At 38.1% G+C, this 22,145-nt stretch overlaps 6 protein-coding genes across 17 annotated transcripts; 5 read left to right on the top strand and 1 right to left on the bottom strand.

Annotated features, from left to right (window-relative positions):
* Positions 1-386: 386 nt before the first annotated feature.
* Positions 387-1,161, top strand: LOC104820185. Its single transcript, XM_010550555.1, has one exon. The coding sequence runs from the start codon at positions 387-389 to the stop codon at positions 1,149-1,151; it is 765 nt and encodes a 254-aa protein (XP_010548857.1). The 3' UTR covers positions 1,152-1,161.
* Positions 1,162-2,102: 941 nt separating this feature from the next.
* Positions 2,103-2,921, top strand: LOC104820184. Its single transcript, XM_010550554.1, has one exon. It carries the CDS (start codon positions 2,103-2,105, stop codon positions 2,919-2,921), a length of 819 nt encoding a protein of 272 aa, XP_010548856.1.
* An 845-nt stretch (positions 2,922-3,766) lies between these two features.
* LOC104819721 (high mobility group B protein 4-like) lies at positions 3,767-5,163 on the top strand. Its single transcript, XM_010549920.1, has 8 exons — positions 3,767-3,876; positions 3,970-4,024; positions 4,134-4,220; positions 4,324-4,381; positions 4,503-4,547; positions 4,635-4,715; positions 4,825-4,905; positions 4,999-5,163. The coding sequence occupies exons 2-8, from the start codon at positions 3,978-3,980 to the stop codon at positions 5,014-5,016; spliced, it is 417 nt and encodes a 138-aa protein (XP_010548222.1). The 5' UTR covers positions 3,767-3,876; positions 3,970-3,977; the 3' UTR covers positions 5,017-5,163.
* Positions 5,164-5,169: 6 nt separating this feature from the next.
* Positions 5,170-11,528, bottom strand: LOC104819720. 10 transcript variants are annotated; one of them, XM_010549915.2, is made up of 24 exons: positions 11,273-11,519; positions 10,695-10,828; positions 10,512-10,596; positions 10,375-10,428; positions 10,206-10,297; positions 10,019-10,122; positions 9,875-9,935; positions 9,417-9,789; positions 9,010-9,333; positions 8,701-8,904; positions 8,520-8,615; positions 8,382-8,445; positions 8,158-8,285; positions 7,830-8,076; positions 7,627-7,751; positions 7,414-7,538; positions 7,206-7,329; positions 7,069-7,127; positions 6,872-6,986; positions 6,608-6,782; positions 6,435-6,539; positions 6,242-6,363; positions 6,091-6,150; positions 5,170-5,993 (listed from the first exon to the last, which is right to left on the bottom strand). In XM_010549915.2, exons 1-24 carry the CDS (start codon positions 11,309-11,311, stop codon positions 5,877-5,879), a joined length of 3,132 nt encoding a protein of 1,043 aa, XP_010548217.1. In that variant the 5' UTR covers positions 11,312-11,519; the 3' UTR covers positions 5,170-5,876. The 10 variants fall into 10 exon arrangements, with proteins under 10 accessions (XP_010548217.1, XP_010548213.1, XP_010548214.1 ...); XM_010549911.1 differs by having other exon boundaries at positions 8,701-9,333; positions 10,019-10,125; XM_010549912.1 differs by having other exon boundaries at positions 7,627-8,076; positions 10,019-10,125.
* Positions 11,529-13,893: 2,365 nt separating this feature from the next.
* On the top strand, positions 13,894-16,895 carry LOC104819718. Of its 3 annotated transcripts, none has more exons than XM_010549908.1 (6): positions 13,894-14,143; positions 14,285-14,452; positions 14,551-14,627; positions 14,730-15,866; positions 15,950-16,085; positions 16,219-16,895. In XM_010549908.1, exons 2-6 carry the CDS (start codon positions 14,371-14,373, stop codon positions 16,803-16,805), a joined length of 2,019 nt encoding a protein of 672 aa, XP_010548210.1. In that variant the 5' UTR covers positions 13,894-14,143; positions 14,285-14,370; the 3' UTR covers positions 16,806-16,895. The 3 variants fall into 3 exon arrangements, with proteins under 3 accessions (XP_010548210.1, XP_010548209.1, XP_019058698.1); XM_010549907.1 differs by having other exon boundaries at positions 13,894-14,192; XM_019203153.1 differs by having other exon boundaries at positions 13,894-14,452.
* A 3,179-nt stretch (positions 16,896-20,074) lies between these two features.
* Positions 20,075-21,909, top strand: LOC104819717 (WUSCHEL-related homeobox 13-like). The gene is made up of 3 exons (XM_010549906.2): positions 20,075-20,282; positions 20,932-21,423; positions 21,662-21,909. The coding sequence occupies exons 1-3, from the start codon at positions 20,075-20,077 to the stop codon at positions 21,760-21,762; spliced, it is 801 nt and encodes a 266-aa protein (XP_010548208.1). The 3' UTR covers positions 21,763-21,909.
* The last annotated feature ends 236 nt before the right edge of the window (positions 21,910-22,145 follow it).

Raw genomic sequence — 22,145 nt, 5'->3', positions numbered from 1 at the left:
CTCTTCGCATTTTGAAATCTATTTAATGAATTTGACTCTTTATATTCTTTGATTTGCTATAAATTGACATTAGATATCACTTTAAAAATCATCTGAAAACAACGAAACCATAAAATTCGATAAAAGAAACGTTTCCGAATAGAAATACGAAAAGTATTGATTGTCTAAACCGACAAATTTCATAGGTACTACTAGTGTACCGACCCGGCATATGGATATTGGTAGAGATGTTTTTCTTTGCACACTCTCCCTTATCTATGTGACGTCTTCGACTATCTCATTTTGCATTTTTAGGTACGTACACTTATTACGATGATTCAATTAGTCTAGGTTAAAATCCATGCATTTGTTATATGTTTTTATTCCAATGCATGCAAAATCTAGAGATGAATCGTAGGCACCTCATTTTTCCTTCAGCCATCTTGATGGAGATGAGTGCTAAAGAAAATCGATCCGGTGACGAGAAAGTGGAGATCGAGGATGAAGGGGAAGAAACAATGATGAGGGAGATTGTCTTAGGTCTCCGTGCTTTGTGTCTCCAAGATGACTTCTGGGATAATCCAAATCAAGATGACAATAATCCCGACAAGGGTAAAACTCTTATCGAAAATGTCGTTGCTGCCGAGGAAGAGGCGATCAGAGATAAGGGTAAAAGGGATAAAGAAAAGGAACAGACGAGCAGAAGTGGAAGCAAGAAACGATCTAAGATATTGAAGAATGATGTTGCAGGAACATCGAGAAGTGGTTCGACCAAGAAGAGAGCCCCCGAACTCATCGATCCACCTGCTGGTCCACTAGTTTGCCCTTATTGTCAGAGGATTTTTGGGTCATGGAAAGCGGTTTTCGGACATTTGAGGGCCCACAAGGAAAGACAACACCACGGGTTTCTCCCGCCTCCTAGGTTTTCTGCAGCAGGTGAAGGGATCACCATTGGTTGTAGTGGTAGTGGCGCTGCCAAATCTGTTATTTTCGTTGCTTCAAATCTCGATGGTAGTAGTGGCGATGGTGATGGTAAAAGTCTCGGATTTGACTTAAACGTAGCACCGGGCGAAGATTCTGAGGACAGTATTATATCAAACCCTAACCCTAAATCTTTTGATCTCAACAAAAGTCCTCCTAAAGAGGAAGACCCTGAAGAAGATATACCTTAAAAGGGTTTCTAGTCCTTATCTTCATGTCGTATTTTTTTTTTTTTTTTGTTGAATGTGATATATATTATATATCCAAAAAATTACAACCAGTTATAAGACTGTATACAAAAGTTTTCCAGAACCCATGAAGAAGTGGTCAAAATAATTCCTCAAAAGACATCATTCAATTGTTCTTAGTTGCGAATATTCATTGTAAGAAAATACCAATCATTGAGCATAGATACTCCATCATCATTCGACTTCCTCATAAGAGAGAGCAGCTTCGTCCGCATGATACGATCCACCTTCCACCTCGTGTACTCCATCGATTTCCGCTGGCTTCGGAATATTCGGTTGTTTCTCTCCTTCCACAAGGTATAAGCTGTCACCTGCAAAAGAATCTTGGCAATCTGCTTCCTATTGTGGTTGACATCATTCGCCGGGTTGTTGATCCATCTTGGCAATCTTCATGTCGCATTTTAATTGAACTGTCATCGTCTTTAGTTTCCTATTCAGGTATTATCTTTTATGTTTCGTTCATTTTATGCAAATCTAGTTTCCTTTATATTCCCTTCCTTTCCAAGTAATATGTTTCCTCATTTTCATGGATTTTGATATGAAATTAAATATTTTGTTTTGGGAAATAATAAACGTCCTTCTTCGTGTCATATACTGTCAAAATATTCCATTTCTATCCATTTATTGGAACTCATCGTCCACTTGTACGGTGATCGATGAGAATAATATACGAAACAAACACAAACCTCAAATGAAGAGGCGGGAGAAAATAAACATAATTGACCGTTTGTACGGATAATGGACATTAACGGTCGAGGGTCCCGACACAATATATAAGACCTATCATGGTCGTCGAATTATGACACCTTCGTTTTTACACACAAATCCAAACAAAGTTCTTAGAGAGAGATAAAAACTTGTTCGTGTCTTTTTTTTTTTTGCAATTGAATCATCATGAGCAATCTCGAGAAGCAGTTTCTTGGTTCTGACGCAAAGGGGATTGAAGAAGCTAGAAAGGAAGAAACCATTGCCGCCTTGATGAAGGTGAGTGCTGAAGAAAATCGATTTGATGACAAGGAAGTTGAGATCGAGGATGAAGGGGAAGAGGCAATGATGAGGGAGATCGTCTTAGGTCTCCCTACTCTGCGTCTCCATGATGATTTCTGGGATAACCCGGATCAAGATGACGACAATCCCGACAAGGATAAACCCCCTGTTGGAAATGTTGTTGTTGCTGTTGGCGAAGAGGAGGCGGTCATAGATAAAGGTAGAGGGGAGAATGAAAAGATGAAGGCGAGCGGAAGCGAAAGTAAGAAACGTTCCAAGAAACCGAAGGTTGACGGCGCAGGAGCATCGGGAAGTGGCTCGGCCAAGAAGAGAGCCCCCGAACTCATTGATCCACCTGCTGGTCCACCAGTTTGCCCTTATTGTCATAGGGTTTTCGGGTCATGGAAGGCGGTTTTTGGACATTTGAGGGCCCACAAGGAAAGGCAACATCATGGGTTTCTTCCGCCTCCTAGGTTTTCGGCAGCAGCTGAAGGGATCATCATTGGTTGCAGTGGTAATGACGGTGACAGATCTGTTAGTGTTATTGTTGCTGCTTCAGATCTTGGTGGTGGTAGTGGCAATGGTGATGGAAAAGGTCTCGACTTTGACCTAAACGTAATGCCGAACGAAGATTCTGAGGAAAATATTGTCCCAAACCTTAAACCAAAGTCTTTTGATCTCAACAAGAGTCCTAAAAAGGAAGATCCTGAAGAAGATCAACTCTAAAAGAACTCTTGGTTCTTATCCTCGTGTCGTATTTATAATTGAACTGTATTGTCTTTTATGTTTCATTCGTTTTATGAAAATCTATGTATTATTTCTTATTAATAATAATATAATAATTATTTTCTGTTCACGACGATTTCTTCCCGTTTTGATTTATATTCCCTTCTTTTTCTGGGTTTTATGTTTCCTCAGTTTCACGAATTCTGATATGGAATCAAATATTTTGTTTTGATGAATAACAAACGTCTTTGTTCATATCCTAAGCTGTCAAAATTTTCTATTTCTATTCACTTAATGGAGCATCATCGCATGCAAACCAGAAAAAAAAGTTTACATAATTTTCGATCGATCGATCAATCTCCACTGCCTTTACCAGTGGGTGGATGATCTACTCCATTGTGACCGGAAACAATCTAGCGGTTTATGGTGCGAATCCCTCGGAATCGTGTTTTTAATCGGTTTCCGGTTATGATCGCGTCGGAAACCGGTTTAAAATTTGCTGGAAACAGTTTCCATAGTTATGAATATGGGCCGAAAGAAAGGGCCGGCCCAAATGGTTTGATTTTCACTGGACTTCTCTTGTTTTGGGCCGGAAGCTCTATCGAAGAAACCGAGTCCATTGTGATTCAGCACAAAGATATGAGAAGTACACGTGGCGGCAATGAACGGTCAAGATTCGAAAGGTATAATAACTTTAAAAGCGGTGAGATATTTACCGACGTGGCAAAAAATTTATTTTTCTTTCCGTTTTTTTGAAATCCCGCCACTCGATTTGCTTTTATATTATACATATATATATATATGTATATATTTACTTTAATCTTACAAATTTGGGATCTCTTTAAATTCACGATACACAGCGCATCAAAGGGAGGGAGCAAAAATAAAAAAAAAAGAGGCAGCGAAGGGGAAAACATCTCTCGTCTCCGTCAAACAAAAACCCTACCGTTCACAGGTAACTCGCGTCGTCGGACTCAGACTGAGTCGCGTTCGTTTTCGCCGATTCTCGATCGATTCTCATCGGTTCTCCGATTTTCCTCTCTCGCAGAATTCGCAATGAAAGGCGGTCAGTCAAAAGCTGAAGCCAAGAGCACTGATAAGAGGTGAGCTTTCCGCGTTGGCTTCTTTTTCTGCGTATCCGAGATCCAGATTCTTCTGCTATTTTTTTGTACTTCTCCGACTGTTTTCGCCTTTTTTTTAATCGATTCTCAGGCTGAAAACTCGTGGTAGAAAGGCTGGAAAGAAGGTGAAGGATCCTAACAAGCCAAAGAGGCCCCCTAGTGCTTTCTTCGTCTTCCTGTAAATCAGAAATATCCTCTAGTTGCAAGTTTTTTCCTATACGATTTTAGTGTAGATGTTTTTCTATATAGTTCGTTGTGTTTTCCGGTTTCGGTGATTGAAGGGAGGAGTTCCGACCGGAGTTCAACAAAGCAAACCCTAAGATCAAGTCCGTCGCTGCTGTAAGTAGTCCTGCGACATTCGTGATCTATGTGCAATTGTGTCGAACATAGTTTGAAATCGCGATTTGAGCTTGTCAGAGAGGTTATAGGTTTTATGTTTCGGATTGAATTTGAAAATCAGGTTGGTAAGGCTGCTGGAGATAAATGGAAATCCATGTCAGAGGAAGTGAGTAGTCCTTCTTGTGTTCGATTGTTTTACCATACGATTGGTGGATCTGTGCTCAGATTTTGGCTGTCCAAATCAATAAAACAGGACAAAGCTCCTTATGTCTCCAAGGCGGAGAGCAGAAAGAGTGAATATGTGAAGAATATGGAACAGTACAACAAGAAACTGGTAGGAATAATTTGTAGTTCGCTTTTTGACTTTCTTGAGATGGGGTTTCTGTCTTCACCTTCCGTCAGCAAAAACAGTCTTATCATAGGCTTTTTGTGCTATGCTTTAGGCCGAAGGAGCCAACACAGCAGATGATGACTCTGACAAGTCCAAGTCTGAAGTCAACGATGAGGAAGGAGGAAGCGAAGAGGTTGGCTTTGATTCACTGCTTATGTTGATTCAGTTCGGTCGTGTATTCTCTGTGTTTCCTTAGAGATTTGACCTGAGCCCTCTTTGGTTTCAGGAGGAAGACGATGATTAGGTGTTGCTACAGATAAACTCAAGGTGAAGATGGATGGGCAATTTGTGTAAAGTTGCTTAGTGTTGATTAAAAAAACAGACATGAAAACGGTTATGCGTTTTCTTAGGATATGAAGCTTATCTGGTGTTACTATGGATATGGATTTAGGTGTTTCTTGAAAATGGTTTTTTTTTTTTTAATCCGAGCTTCATTTCTGGTTATGGTATTGTCTTGATTTGTCATCTTCCTTTCTTCGGGTATCCCAGGGAATATAGAATCATTCATTTTGTTTGGGTCTATCATATCACATGCCATCTGTCTGCTGCTGTTTCGCTGTTGTGTTTTGTCATTTTCTGTTATCCCAGGCTGTTCGATTGGTTGACTTTCTTCGTCCAAGTGTTTTTTGTTCTCTCTCTCTCTCCCTCTTTGTCCCGTTCATAGCGAAAGGAATAGCCACTGGCTTCCATAAGCTTATGCTGTCATGTCAGTCTTTTTCTCTCCCCTGGTTCTTGTAATGGCGCATCTCTCTCCTTTTTTTTTTTTTTTTTTTTTGTCTTTCAAGGGTTGATTCTAGTCATAATTTTCCTGGTGGTCGAGTAAAAAATGCTCTATTCTCACATTTTGGATATCTGAATCGATATGTGATCTGATTTCAAAGCTTTAGAATCCGAACCGTTCGAATTTAGGACCAAAGTTTTCGGATGTTATACAAGTCTTCGAGATTCATCCTGGACCGCGACACTGCCCGCGCATCTGGCTTATTCGCTGGTCAATCCAGTGTCTTCATCATCAGGTTTCATTATTGCGGGTGATGCTTATATTTCAGAAAAACTGTATATATATGTATATTTGCAGGAGTTATTTACAGGGCGGTCCAATTATCAGAGAAACAATTTAGGGTTTCGTTGATTTTGCTCGACAGCGTTCAGCAACTCCTTTGCTGTAGAGGAGAACGACATTGCAGTGTTTTCCATCTCCGCCGTTTTCAGGCTGATTCCCTGCCCCAAAAAAAAATACACGACAGAATTCATCAACCATTTCATGAAAGAACATTACAACCTTAACAAAAGAGATGTGAAACTCAACAAACGCTACCTGCAGCTTTCTCAAGTTGTCCTTCAGCTTGCTCTCCGCCATTCTCGCCGCTCCAGCCGCCTGCAAATGAACACACACACACAAAATGAATCCGACTTATCGAAAAGTTTCGTCCTACGAACTTTTTTTTTCCCGAGGCTCGGAGCCTTACACCGGATGGCGAAAACCCGTATCTCTTCTTGATTTCATCGACCGCATTGCTGCATTTCTCTTCGTTGTTCGTACTCGTCTCGCTCTTCACCACCTTCTCCTTCTTCTTCTGCTTCAGCTTCCCTGCATGACTCATTCTCTTGTTCATCAGGTTTTCGAGATATCGGGATTATGATCGCTTTGATGCAACCGACCTTTGAAGGAAGTGATGAATTTGCTCGCCAGCTTCTGCTTGTTAATCCCCGACAGCATTCCCTGTTCTTTCCGTTGTTCCGTCTGATCCTCTAGCTCGATGTCGTCTTCACACGTGCAAGAATCTCAGAACACGAGCACAAACACATTTATAACTTCGGCTAAAAAACCTTACCTATGTCCAACTGTGTTTCATCCTCCAGTGTCCTTCCCTCTTTGTTAACGTTCCACGGGAAGTTGGCTTCCGAAAAGCTTTTGGACAGATCCTTGACACTTCCCTTGGCGTCTTCTGTTTCTGTCTCGAATGCCCGCTTTGGTTTACCACTCCCAAAGACAGAACCGAACATACCCTTTCAAGACAAGCGGAAAAACAAAAGGCAACTGTTACACGAGACGGGCGGAGGGAGATAATACGAAAGCCTCTTTCGAGTTTCTCTACCTTCTTTTCCTTGGCGGGGTTTGCAGCCATGGGCATGGACACGGACACAGACACTTTATCGTCACGATCAGCAGCTACACCTTGTCTGAAGACTTGCCTGATTGAATCCAAATGTCTGAAAGAAACAACAAAAAATGACAGTTTCAGGTAATGATTTATGTTTGGGACAGATGATCGGAGTTCAGATAAGTTATTGCCTGAAGGTGTGTCTTCGCGGTAAAACCGAGGTGACTACAAGTTCCTGGTCTCCATTCACCTGAAGGGAGACGAAGATTTATCAGAAGACGAGAAATTCCAACTTATAGTTCTCTGCAGCGTGTTCTGAAGGCGGTACCATGACTAAATCTCCATCCCAGGAAGCGGATATCACAGTTTCTGGTAACGAGTTTGGTTTAGGAGACGAGTAAGTGAAGCCTCTAATGGATGTTTGCTTTAGTAGGGACAGCTCTGGCAAGGACCTGAAGAGACGGATCTTGAGGTTGGTTTTGTCTGAAAACGCTGGGAAGAATGACGAAACGAAGGAAGTGACAGAGAGTTGTCACCTTATCTCAACTGTCCCGTCTGCAAGAACGAGCGTGAGGCCGACACCGGAAGCACCAGAGAAAGTAGAAGCAAAGCAACACGAGGAGGAACCAAACTTTTTCTTGTGAAGAACCTTCTTCACTCCCTGAAAAGAAAAACAGAAGAGAAGGGAATGAATCTCACTATAAGGAAATAAAAAGGGGAAAGAATTTGAGATAGGTAACGTATGTTACCTGGACAACATGTGACAAGGAGTAGATATATACAGCTTTCTCTGAACAAAGCAAGACAGAAGCCTGTTTCGGTGTAATGTCTTCGACCGTGTCCGAACCATTTGCTGGAGAAACATCCCTCTTGTCTGCACCAGACATGGAGATATGATAGAGCATCTTCATACCATGGCATGTTAACCAAACCGAACAGGTGAAGGACCTACCCAAGATCTGCATGAATAAAGCCTTGAACGGTTTCTTAGGCTTAATCACGTTAGCTCCGACCATATTTCCCATGCCGACATCGAGAGCGGAAACCGAAGAATCCATCGTTGCAACCACCAACACGTTCTTCTCGAAGCCTTGCAGACTGCAAGTCTGAAATTGCAAGGAGATGATTCCTGGGGAGATATCGCTCCCGATATGTTTTTGGTACAACACAGTTAACTCCTCTACATCTACCAGAGAAACCTGCAAGTGATTTCATTTAAACAAGTACATCAATGGAATGAAATCCATCCAGACAGGAGGGGGAAAAAAGTACAAGCTTACATGTCCTTGGTCGGATCCAACAACAAGATGTCTCGAGGTTTGGCTTTTCTGCAGACAGGTTACGGAACCATTGAGCTTTATATGCTTAACACTGTGAACAATATGGTTATTTCCTTTCTTTAAACCTCCTGCAGGCAGAAAAAAACAGCGAGAGATAACTCCTAGACATCGAAGCAACTCATATGTGTACTAGGTAAATCACAGGTTATATGGTTATGCACCACCTTGGAAGGGAATAAAGCCGTTCTCTGTAGCATATGGCTCGGGTTTAAACTTATATATGTAAACCTGTACATGTTTAAATTTTATCATAAGCCACTACCGGATGCAACTCCATTGCGTATATTAGCCATGTGTTTTACCGTTCCCTTCTGATTGCCGGAAAAAAGGAGCCGGGTCTTGCTATCGTAGTGCAAAGCTGTCAAGGCCGTGCCTCGTGAAGAGGTATCTTGTTCAGTCTGCAAGAGAAAAAAGAACTGATCAATAGAAGGCGAAATGCTTTCAGATTATTCGCACGATCTGAAAAAACGTGCTAAAAGCTACCTGTTCTTTCAGGGACAGGACAGGGAGGAGAAGTGGACAAGACATGTCCCAGATACTGATAGTTCCGTCGCTGTGACCTGTGATCAAAACATTCTTAACCTTTGTGAACCCGGGAAAAGGTGCAGTGCTCGAATGAGTTCTTTCCTTTGGAACTGTCTGAAAAGGAAGAACCGGAGTAGAATTTTTCATCAACTGGGTATATTCCTGAAAGCATGGGAAAATCACACGGCCAAGTTGTTCATTTTTCAGACAAGATTGAGAACATCGACATAATACAGATACAGTACAGTGAGAAAGATCAGAAGGTACTTCGTCTGAAGTATTCAGTATGTGTGAAGAGTTGGTAAGGAGTTTCGCCACCGTGATGCTAGATTCTGCAAATGGAATCTTAACCATAATCTCCTTCGGGGAGGAAGGTAGCGACTTTGATTGAGACGCTACCAGATACTTCTCGATCATAAAGTCGTCATAAGCATACGCTCGCCCGGATTTTCCCAGCACAAGCAGATATTCCCGTTTGTCTCTGTAATGCTCGGTAACATCTGTAATGATCTCCATATCAATGCAAGGCTCTGAAGCATGAATCCACAGCTTAATCGTACGAGTCTCTGTATGCGAATTCAGTAACACCACCTGCAGAGGATGTCACATTCCTGGTCTCATAAGTCCATATAACCACTTTATTGTTCTTTAGTTCGGACAAGACATGGATTTACCTGCAACAGGTTTGAAGACGAACCCATGACATAAAGCCTGCTTGCCTTTCCCTCCCCATAGACACATTTCAGAGAAGCTATGGGAATCCTCTCAGACTTGTAACCGAGGTTAAGCTTGCAAATAATAGAGGGTTGAGTTCTATTCTCCGAGTGGAATCCACCTCTGGAAGGAATGCTCCATATCAGGATATCGCCATTATTGTATCCGACCACAACTTTGCTTCCGAGAGGGCAAACCCAGCAAGCACTAGTGGCTTTCTTCATATCTTGGTGCTGCGCCGACTGAATCCCGTGCCCTCCCATCTTCAGAATAGGCCTGCTTTCGGTAATATCCCACAATGCTATAACCCCGTTTCCGAATATCAGCAGGATCCTGCATTTGTAGAAACATGGAGTGTGAACTGTGAAGTAACATTCCCATGGAGAAAACATATACATACATATATGTATGTATGTACCTCTCTCTCTCAGTCATTGGTTGTGGCAGAATGTTTATCACAGCAGTGTCACCAGGAGATCCTACGAGGAGACAAGACAACAACAAGTGAGTTGAGGTATAGAAGAGTTCTGACAAGTTAAAAGTTTTCAGATTTGGACTTTACCATTGGATGCTACAAAAGGTATAGTGTAATCCATCTGTACGACCTTACCAGAATCCGGGACAAGCCTCAGCACTGTTACATTACCAGAGGAATCTCCGACATAACTGCTGATATTCCGAATTCAGATGCTTTGTCATTATAAGCAGCCAAAATATGCAGATTCAGGGATTCTGATATCGAGACTTACAAGTAGGGAATAACCTGCATAACTCGAAAAGAGGTGATCTTCCCGTTGAAAACATGAACATGAGACAGAAGCTTCTTGTCTATGTCCCATACCTACATCATTAACAGCTTCAAAGACCTCTTGTCACGACAAAACAAGACTTATAATACAAGACAAGAGAAGTTCACACCTCAATCCTGTTCTTGACATTGACGACGAGAAGAATGCCTTGGTTGTGAACAAACTGCAAATCCGGAAGATAGATTCGCTCCATGTGATCATATTCAAAAACAAAAACTAGAGAGAGAGAGAGAGAAGAATACAGACATCAAGAAACTTGGTCGTCGAGGCTTCTTCCGAGACAAGTAAAGCCTGTGTGTGATCTTTCCCGAACAATTTGATCCTACCGTCCCTAAAACGAAGGCGGAAAAGAAGTGAAAATCCCAAGTTGGTTAATTCAAAAACCATACAGACAACCTTCGTATCAAAGTGTTTGATCAAGCCTCTTACCTTGTGGAAACTGCGAGAATCTTCTGAATCGGATCATAACCAAACATGCAAGATCCCGACGGGATTCCGTAATGGAAAACAACACGTGGTTCAACGTCATTGGCTCTCAGGCCTTCCGGCAAGCTCCCTCCGGGCTGCAACGGTGTAAACATCGGTAAGAATTTTCAGACTACATTACATACTCTGTGTTTTGTCCTAAAGGCGATACCGGAATCGATCATATGGGAAGATACCAAACCGAACCGGTTCGATCGGTATAACCGGTCCGGGTCAAGGAATTCCAACTCTGTTCGGTCCTAAATAGTTTACCGAATCACGAGTAAACAGATTTAAGAAAAACAAATAAACTAATAAATCCGATCGAACATCGGATTCTGGGAATTCCAGAAGGAAGAATTTTAAAAAGCTGAATCATGAAGAGAAGCTTTCCTCGAAGATCGATCGCAGAAACAGGTGTGTACACACATGCTGACACATATATATATTTATATGTATATATATGCGGAATTCGAACAGATTGATTGGATCAAATTTCAAAAACTGGAAAGACATGAACTCAAAATCATAGTGCTGGTTACCTTCTTCGTTGACTTCTCGACAAACTTCTTGACGAACATATTCTCGAGCCGCGAGGGGATCGATCGAAGAATTCAAATCCACGAAACGATCGATGAACAGACACCGACAGGAACTCTGGATTGACTCCGAGGTCTTGCAGAGGACCTGAACTCTGTTTCGATCCCTACGACAACGGGGAGGGAGAGAGAGAGAGAAGTAACGGTTAGTTGCCGGTTTTTATAAAGTGGCAAAAAAAAAAACCGTTCTTTAATTATCATTTTAAATACTTTTTTTTGGTTTTAACATTTTAAATACTTCATCTCATAATAATGCTCATACGTATATAATATTAGACTTAATTGTTTAAAATGATTCATGTAAAATTAACAAAAAAAAATAACATTCCTTTTATATCAATGTCCAAAAAAAACAAACTTTCTTATTCTGTTTTTTTCTGTCCGTAAATTATGAATTACGTGTATTTACCAAAAAAAATGAATTACGTGTATTTATAATTGTGCGCGTCTGCATGTATATTACGAAAGTCTAGTTTCTATACAGTGTGATCTCTACGAATTAAAATTTAAAATTAGTTTATTATTAAATATTTATTAGTAATGATAATTAAAATATCCTCTTTTTTTAATTAAAATATCCTTTTTCCCTATCATTTTTATCATCTACTAAAAATGAGACGATTCTCTTAAGTTTAATTCTAAGAAACAAATATACAGTCAATAAAGAGAGAATCCTATTTGTTTGTGGAATGCATATTAATATTCTTATGGGAACATTAATTAGCATATAAAACACTTTTAACAACTAATTATTAAGTTAACATAGAAAGATCCAAACTTGAATAATTTAACCGGTAATCCGAAGAGGAACTATCTGATGCGTTGGGCTTTAGGGCCTACAAATATTATATTGGGCATATGGGCTTTCCATCGCTTACAGTCAGGCCCATTAATATATCCATTTAGGGCCCAGCCCAATCATTTTATATAACATGGAAATGATTTACATGATTGAAATTGGGTATAAATAAATTCATTTTAACCCAGAATAAGATAAATGTATCTATCCATCTTATCGTTAAATATAATATATATACACACATGTGCATGATTAATATCTATATCTGTTTGTGTGTATATATATAATATAACATGTTTTTTTGGTAAAAAGGTGAATTATATATATATATATATATATATATATATATGAACCATAGAGTGTTTATACACAATATCGACATTGAAGCCTATATCAACCAAAAGAATGATTCCATGCTTTGGATATGCTGAACCTTTTCCATTATAATAATTTTTAAAAAAAAGGTAGAATTACTTGTTTTTTGAATTATTTAGTAATATATTTACTCGATATTTCATGGAAAATTAAATTGATGTTTTATGAAGTATATAGGATCATAGATGTGGCTAAATTTAGCAGTAGTTTAAAATAGTAAAATTTAATTGATTAACAAAAAATAAAAATCTAACACTCATTTTTTACATGCAGAAAGAAATTAAAATACAAACAGATAGTTTTAGTTTTAAAAAACTAAATTAGTATATGATTCGTATAACGGATGTGTTGCGTATATATATATATATATATATATATGAACCATACAGTGTTTTCATAAGCGGCATATCACCATTAAAGAAATATAAAACTCGTAGAAAATGAATATTATATTCCGGATACAAATTCGTAGAAAACGAATATACTAACTTAACGAAATGCAGGATAAAAATTTGAATATATAAACTTTTTAAAAGTAAATAATTTGAATAAAAATACAATTTATATGAAACCGAAACATCTATGCTTAACACGAACAGCGTCCACAAGCTGTTATAAAAGTTTTATTTCAATCGAATTTTGTTGTATATTCTTCGTAATTGCATTTGAATTATTGTATTTACTGAACTTTATTATGGAAAGTTTTAATGCCCTTTTTGTTATTTAGCTTTCCTTCTAATTAATTAATAAAAAATGAAATAAAAAAACATTTAAGTGAAAGAATCTTTCGGAGAGATCGCTGACGAGCTCCGATCGGTTTTCTAAGTTTGCTTATTTTAGAAACCTGTATTAAAGATGATATTTCAAAAAGTAAGCCACATTTTAATAATTATTAAAATATTAAATCATAAAGTCATCCCCTATATATAATAAATACACTATATTAACCAGTAATAAATATTAAAAAAACATAATATATTAATATCACGAATAGGGTAAGTATCTCGATTTGGTTATTAGGAATCGAACTGAATTGAACCGAAAAATACGATGTTTTTCCGATTTGAATCGCTCTAAATTTTTGAAAGGTATTATTTTTAAAAAAACTGAATTTCTCGAAATCGAATCGAACCGAACCGAATTTTAAAATTTTTTAAAACCAATTTTTTTTAAAAGAAATCTATTTTTTAATAAAAACTAAAACCGAACCGAATATAATATAAAAACCAATCGGTATCTATTTTTGTAAAACCAAACAAAACCGAATCCATTCATTCACGTCCCAAACCCAAACCGATTCCGCCAAACGTCCACAGAGCGTGATCGTATGGAATGGTGGAATTGAATTTCCACGTTTCTTTCTTCAACCTCTCTCTCTCTCTCCAGAAATTCCATTTTCGTTTTCCCAAAACGTGAGAAAGCGACTTGTGTTTCATTGCGTTGTTTCTGCAGTTTCCTCGGCATTAGAGTTCTGTCCGAAAACGATGACTTTCCTCTGTTGCTTCCTTCCCTTTTTCTCAACTGTACCCTCTGTCTTTTCGTCTCAACTCTCCATCTTCCTTTACACACCTCCACTTCCCCGAGAATTTCTTCTCCATTCTCGAGAAAACCCATTAAATCCTCTCCCCTCTGTTAATCACGTGGGTTCCTGTTTTCTGGATTCTGATCATTAAAGCCTTTCGATTCGTGGTTTGCTCTGTTTCTTTTCTGCGTCATCGATTTAGTTGCCGAAGTTGACCCGACCCTCGTTGTCGGATCCTGATTCTGTTTGTCTTCTGCAGGATAATCTCTTTATGGTTCAGATCGAAAATTCCATCCTCATTCTTTGAGAATCTCTTTTTTCCCTCGGCGATCCCGTGGACAGAGAATGCCAAGCTTAATGCATCTCTTCGATTTTCATGGCAACAATTCTGCGAGGAAAGTTTTCTGGCAGAAGAATCGCGATGGAGGTGAATATATAGTGTTCGACGTTATTACAGAGTTGGGTTGAGTCTTGTTCCTGGATTTGATCCTTTTTTTTTTGTTGCTGTTTCTATTTTTTTGTCAGGCCATGATGCTCCAAGAAATAGCTTTGAGCTGCAAGTGCAGAACTTTCAGAAATGCCGTGAGATGAAAGATACTCAGGTAATAACACTAAATTCTTACACTGAGAGTGTCTGAATTTGAAAAAGAAACTGGAAATGATACAGTGAAGTCATCTGTTTTTCTTGTTTCTGAACGATTCAGCTGAGTTATGGGTTTGAACAAGAATGGTGCGAGAGGAGGATGGAACTCTTTAAAAGGTCAAACCAGAAGCAGAATGCACCAAGCATAGTGGCGAAGCTTATGGGATTTGATGCCCCGCCATTGGAGCTTAAGTTAGCCGCCATGATGAACCTTTCTGTGGAGGATGAGAAAGGAAGAAGAAGCAGAAAAGGGAAGAGAACGGTTGCTATCTCGGAAGAAATGGAAACTGAATCCTTGTACTGTGACAGATTCGATAAGCCAAACCCTAGGGAGCATCCTCAAGAAGAGGAGCTGCAGAGGTTCAAGAAAGAGTTTCTGGTTTGGCAGGCTGCAAGATTCGAAGAATGTTCTCGTGTAGTAGATTCCGATCATACATATGGAAACTGCAAGAAACAGAGAGAATATGGCTTGATGGATGATCTTAGATGCGATTCTGACCAGAAAGACAGACTTTTCAGAAGAACCAGAAGCTTTGGCCGTGAGTTTAACCTGAAGTCTGACTGGTCCCCGACAAAGATAGTGGTGTTGAAGCCCGGTCCTTATAGGTTTAATGACTGTGAAGGTTGGTCGATAACGTCACCAAGTACGACGGGAGGGAGCAGAGGAAGGATAGAAGAGTTTCTCGAGGAAGTCAAGGACCGTCTCGGGAGTGAAATCCAAGGAAGACCTCTTGAAAGAAACATGAAGAAGAGGGTTTGTGTCGGAAGAAGGTTGAAAGAAACTCGGGAAATCTTGAAAGCAGGTGGCCGAGAAGACATGAAAAGGCGGGTCATTGGTGTTGAAGATCGAGTTTCTGGTGAGAAAGATTCATCACCCAGGAATCTCATCAGGTCATTATCAGCTCCAGTTTCAGGGAAATCATTTGGCAAGCTTCTGTTAGAAGACGGACATGTTCTAACAGGCGCACAGATCAGGAGAAAGCATGAAGCGGCAGAACAAGAATCAGCCAATGGACTCATCCGGAGGAAAACGAGATTCAATTTCAGACAGAAAGTCTCCAACTTCAGATCATCTCTTGGAGGCAGAAGGATCTTCGGTAAGAAGATACGTTCAAAGATGGAATCAAACAGCTTTGAGGACGAATACATCAAAGATCTCCTCACCGGCTCGAGATTTACAAGCTTTCACAACAGAAATGTAAGATTTTAAGATTCTTCTGTCATGTGTTTCACTGATTCAGGCCTGTTCATCTCATCAAAAAACTTTTCTCTTATTCTCAGGAAAATTCGACAGAAGTGCCTCCAAGCCCAGCATCAGTCTTCAGCAGCAATCCAGAAGAGTTCTGGAGGAACATCGATGATCTCAGCCCGGCTTCCACACCGGATATCTTCAGAGATATCGGTTCCAATCTAAATGGTACGAAAACAATCCTTCTTTTTTATCGTCTGTTCAACCAACTTTGTAGCTCTGCAACTTCAATGTTCTTGAAATTCTGCATTCATCAAGTGTTATGATCCACTTTATTTTCAATCTTTTCAACTATTGGCAGAGGAAAATAGGCAGATAAAAGAGCTGGAATATACACCAGTCGAACGAGAAGCTAATCACGAGCCTGAATTCGTCGAATTTACGAATATGGACAAAGCATTTGTTAGAGATCTACTTGTAGCTTCTGGTCTGTACCATGGGACATCAGACAAAGAACCCATGAACAAGTCTGTTTTCCAAGAAACAGAAGAGAATCACAGAGAAAGAAGAACCAAACAGAACTCAGAGGACAGAGCTATGGAAGCTGAAGCAGAAACAGATCATTACATACTGTTCGATCTGCTAAACGAAGCGCTCGCAGTTGTGCTTGGGAGTCAGGAGACAAAGCCCTGTTTGAGGAGAAGAGACATGAATTCATCTGGGTTGATACCTCTACGTGGCAAACACCTATTGGAGGAAACGTGGCAGATCATGTCGGAGTGCTTGTATGTTCAGACAGATAAGCCCTTCTTCTGTTCATTGGATGGAATCATGGCCTGGGACTTGGGAAGCAGTTCGTGGAATGGTTTGATTGATGATGAAGTCAAAGTGTTGGGAAGAGAGGTTGAAGATCTGATAATGGCGGATCTTGTTGAGGATCTCCTATAGGATCTGCAATATATATGCTTATATATATATATATTGCTTGCAATACAAGAAATCACAATCAACAACAGGTTTCTTGAGCCAGTAAATTTATTTATTTTTACTAAAATTGAAAGAAAATATAGATTTAAATGGGTTTACACATTGCACAATAACGTATATAAATTTTAATAAATCTGCATATGCAAGAAACGAGCAGGCATTACTTAAAATCATAATCTATATAGACCAACTGGTGAATATGACAATGACTACAGATACCAAACGTCAATAATTAAAGTAAGAGTACTTAGCTTTTTGTTAATTTCAAGTTTATGATAAATCATTGAGAAAATAACATATAAATATCTAAACTTTTATAAAAATCTCACATAAATACCTGAATTATAAATCTTCTATATAAATACTTGAACTTTTAAAAATTCTATATATATACTTAGACTTTTGGAAAAAATTTTAAATAAATTCAAATTTTAGATATTTTTCAAATAAAATAGGTGATATCATTAACGGATTTTGGATTCATTTGAGAGTTTTTTAAAAGCTTAGATATTTATGTAGATTTTAGAAAAATTCAGATATTTATATAGAAATTTATATTTATCTAGGATTTTTATAAAAGTTTAAGTATTTATATACGATTTTTTTTTCTGAATAATTTATAATCTATGGTTGAAATTAAATTTTAAAAATAGAGGGTTTAGCTCATTAGTATGCATGCAATTGCAATTTCAAGGCGATGGTGATAAAAAAGGAAAAAGGAAAAATTAAGAGTAAGAACAAAAAAAAAACCATTATTAGGCCATGAAAAGAAATTTGCGAAATTATGAAAATAATATAGAAAAAAGTGGATTTTAAATACTCGATATTGTGGTAATATTATGTTGGAATGTATGTTGAATCTATGTTTAGTGATCAAATTGATCAGTCTGCAATATGAATTAGAAGTGAAATGGGAACTTATTATTAAAATAAAACACAAAATAAAGAAAAATATTAACAAGGCAATATATATATATATATATATATGTGTGTGTGTAATGAAATCTGACAATATGGAATAAAAGTCTGCAGGTACACCAAACTCTCTATTTCAAGGAAGAATCCAAAGAACATTGGCCACATAGAATCCAATGGATTTATGAACATATATGTGTGTGTATATATATATATATATTCCTCATCCCATATGATTCCAACTATTTACTAAATCTTCTTCACATCATTGTATATTCTTTTTTTTTTTCCATACCTTGTTATTTTTAATTTGTATTTTTACACTTTTTTAGCTATCCTTTTTTGTAACTATAATTTATTATAATAGTACTAATATTCGCATTGTTTTTTTTTTCTTATAAACACATCCCTAATGATAACCATATCATACAGCTTTCGAGTTTTTGACCAAAACAGGCCAGATAGTATACATAAAAATTATTTAATCAAATTAATGTTCTAAATTGGTAGTAGCCTTTGACAAATTCGAGAAATGCATGCACCACAATGATCTTCAATACACACACACACACATATATATATATATATATATATATGTATTAAGTTGAGTTCCATGTTCGTTAGATACTGTTTATCCAGAAAACGACAAGCCCCTAATTGTCCCTTCTTTTATCTTCCACATATTCATACGCACAAACACGATAAAATTATATACATACACGTATATATACGTACTATAGTGAACTAGTAATTTTCAAATTTTATATTATGGTCCCAAAATTTCAAAATCTGATGATAAAATTTTCAAAAGGCTTTGTAAATAGATTTTTAGAACAATATTTATTGCATGGGTTATCCACGATTATGGTTGGGTATTTCAGTTAAATATAGAAAACTAATTGAAACAATATAAAAATTTAATTGAAAAATCGATTTTTTAATGTTAAAACAGAAAAAACAATTTTTTTTAAAAAAAAATTGAATACAAATAAATATGTTTCTTAAGAATGAATAATATAAATTAATATATACAAAATATAAATTAAAGACAAACTAAATATATTTTTAAAATCTAAATGCCCGTGGAATGTGGGCGGCGGACACCGACCGACACCACGGAGGTTTCAATGTCTTCAAGCCACGTGGCATTTAATTGAGACGATTACATTTTAATTTAACGTTGTAATATTAATGGGAATGCTTTTAAATTTTTAATGATTCTCTTTGCAAATTTTAATAATATATTTATTTGAATTGCACATTGAGAATGATCTGTCTCATCTCTTGAAGTTTAAAAAATTACACGCAAAATAAAAAATTTATAACCAAAAACTTAAAACTAAATCCAAAAACTCAATATAAAAATGATCTATCATTCAAAGCCTTAATTTTTTTAAAAGATGTTTAAGGTTTGTTTAAGATTTTTTATTTTCCCGTTAGTTCTTTCATCAACATTTACTCAATACATCAATTTATATGTTAATTATTTTAACGGCTAATACCATAATTAGACGACTAATTCTATAATTACCACATCTACAAAAGAGATACTTTTGTTTTCCAAAAAAAAAACATGAGAATATTGGAAAGTATTTATATATTTCAAATTTCAAAACATTATTCCATAAATAAACTCCAAATTTCAAGTTTGTAAAAATATAATCATATTCTGTGTTTACATTTCATTTTGTCCCAAAATTATGTTTTTTTTTTTGGCAAAATAAAAAAGAGATATTACGGGCAATTTTTTTTTTAAAGAGAGACATAAATTCAGAGATTGAACGTTTTAATGTGTCCGATATTTGTCTTTACCATTTTTAATTAATGAGTAACCAATTTACTGGAAAACATTTTCATATAGCGAATTTTTTAGAAATAAAAAAAGAGGGAAAGGAAAGGATATATATAAATAAATAATGTAATAGAAAAATAGCAAAGATGAAATAGTAATTACACAAAACATAAAACGGTTAATTCCATAAATAGAATCAAATGGTCGTTTGTTTTATGGCAAAGGCATCACACCAAACCTCCATCATTGTAACCATTTTCACTGTTCTGCTGAAATGCTGTCTGTTTCTTCTTCTTCTTCTTCTTCTTCTTCTTCTTCTTCATCTGCTCTCTCTCTCTCTCTCTCTCTCTCTCTCTCTCTCTCTGCTAATAAAATTTTCAGCATCTTTGTCCTGTTCTGCTTCAAACTTTTCCTCTGCTCCTGAAAAAGCACATACCTTCCCCTGTTTCCTTCATTTACACACGCAGAAACAGAACAACGAGAAGATTTTAACTTCAAAAAATCAAAAATTCTGACGATTACGATGATGGAATGGGATAATCGGCAACAACCCACTAATCAGAACACTCCCAATCTTCATCGGATCGACGTTAATGGCGGAGGAATGTACGTGAAGGTGATGACGGACGAGCAGCTCGAGACTCTTAGAAAGCAGATTGCCATTTATTCCACAATTTGCGAGCGCCTCGTTGAAATGCACAGAACCCTCACCGCTCAGCAGGATCTCGCAGGTTTCTTTTCCTTCTTTCTAACACTGCTTTCACCTCCTTAGTGTTCTTATCTATCTCTTTCTCGTCCTCTCCGAGAAATAAAGGTTCTTCTTTTAGTTGAAAATTTATCTCCTTTTGTGGCTTTGGGCAAATGGGTCTCTAGGGTTATCGGAAATTGTGGCTTTTTGGCGAAATTTTGGTTTGACTTTGATGCAAAAGGGCAAACCCTTTGTGGGTTTGAGTTGGAACGTGAAACTGGTGCCGAAAGAAGTGATTATCGAGTCTGCAATTTCAGTGATCGAAAACTTGATCAAGGGTTTGGGGTTTTTGTTCATATAGAACAGACCAAGGTATCTTTTTCTGCTGTTGATTTTTTCCCCCTTCATGCCGTGTTTGAATCCCCTGAACGGAGACTGAACCTCGAATTCTCGTGCTTTTTGCCAAGCTATCTTCCACAATTTGATTGGATATGGCATTCTTTATTTCCCAAATTCATTCAAAGTGGAGGAGGCTATTCTCGTGCGGCTGATTACAACTTCAGCTGCCGAATTCTCATTCATTTCCAGTCCAATCCGCTCTTCGGACAGTTCTTTCCTCGAAGAGACATTACCATTTTGCTGCAGATCTCGAGATGGAGAAACGATCTTCCATTTTTTTTTTGATGGCGCAGGAGGAAGGTTGGGATGCCTGTATTCAGATCCGTTAATGCCATCTTCCGGTCACAGGATGACAGCAAGACAACGGTGGACTCCCACCCCTGTCCAGCTGCAGATTCTCGAACGGATATTTGATCAAGGCAACGGGACCCCGAGCAAGCAGAAGATCAAGGAGATCACGGTGGAACTGAGTCAACACGGTCAGATTTCCGAAACAAATGTATACAACTGGTTTCAGAACAGGCGGGCTCGGTCTAAAAGGAAACATCATGTTGCTGCTTCCTCGAACAACAACAACAACAACAACGGCGAGTCGGAGGTGGAGACTGAAGTGGAATTGTCGAACGAGAAGAGAACGAGACCCGAGAATCTTTTCCAGCCTCAACACAACATCAACAACAAGGCTGGAGCAGGAACGACTCACAGGCCAACACCAGAGGATTGCTTCCAGAGCCATGATGACATGAACTCAGAACTTCACTTGCTTGGAGTTTTATCAAACACAAGTATGCAGATAGATTTTCATTTTCCCTCGTACTTCAGTAAGGATAGCATCTGAGTCTCTGACACATCTAAAAGAGTCAGTTCGTTATGCATTCTTTCTCGGGTCTGGCAGCGATTTGCGATAAAACGTCAGATCACACGAGTAAAGATGATATTTTGAAGGCCTAAACACATAAAAAAAGGCAATCTATCTTGCAACGAGAACGAGCTATCGGATTTTGATGATCAGATTCTTTGCAGGGGAGGAGGGGGAGGAGGAGGAGGTTCTCGCGGGCAAGATGATACTGCCTGAAAGCTACAACCTTTACGACCACGTTGAAGATTTCGGCATGGCAGGCTGATGACCGGAGTGTTCTTGGTTCAGAGAAGCATTGTGTGATCTTACATCTTCTGGTCACGAGTTTATATATGTATATATATCATTGGAACATGATGAACTACTGCTGATGTCTGGGGGGGGTTGTGACAAGCATTGTGTCCTGTGGCAAGATTAGATCTCCTCCGTCCATTATTCCATCTGAAAAATAAATCCTGACCGTCGATCAGTGAATATCGATCTCAACCGTTCATTACCACATTCAATCTCAAACTATCAATTTGAATACTTAGATCTAGACCGTTGATTACTAAAGCTCCGCCTCAAAGCCGTCAATTTTCTAGATACGATCTCAACCGGTGATTACACAATTTCGATCTCAACCGTCGGAATATAAAAATTGATCTT

The sequence above is a fragment of the Tarenaya hassleriana genome, unplaced genomic scaffold (assembly GCF_000463585.1).
Source record: "Tarenaya hassleriana unplaced genomic scaffold, ASM46358v1 Cleome3, whole genome shotgun sequence".
In the NCBI taxonomy this organism is placed as follows: Eukaryota; Viridiplantae; Streptophyta; class Magnoliopsida; order Brassicales; family Cleomaceae; genus Tarenaya; species Tarenaya hassleriana.
This window is presented reverse-complemented; position numbering and strand designations above follow the sequence as displayed.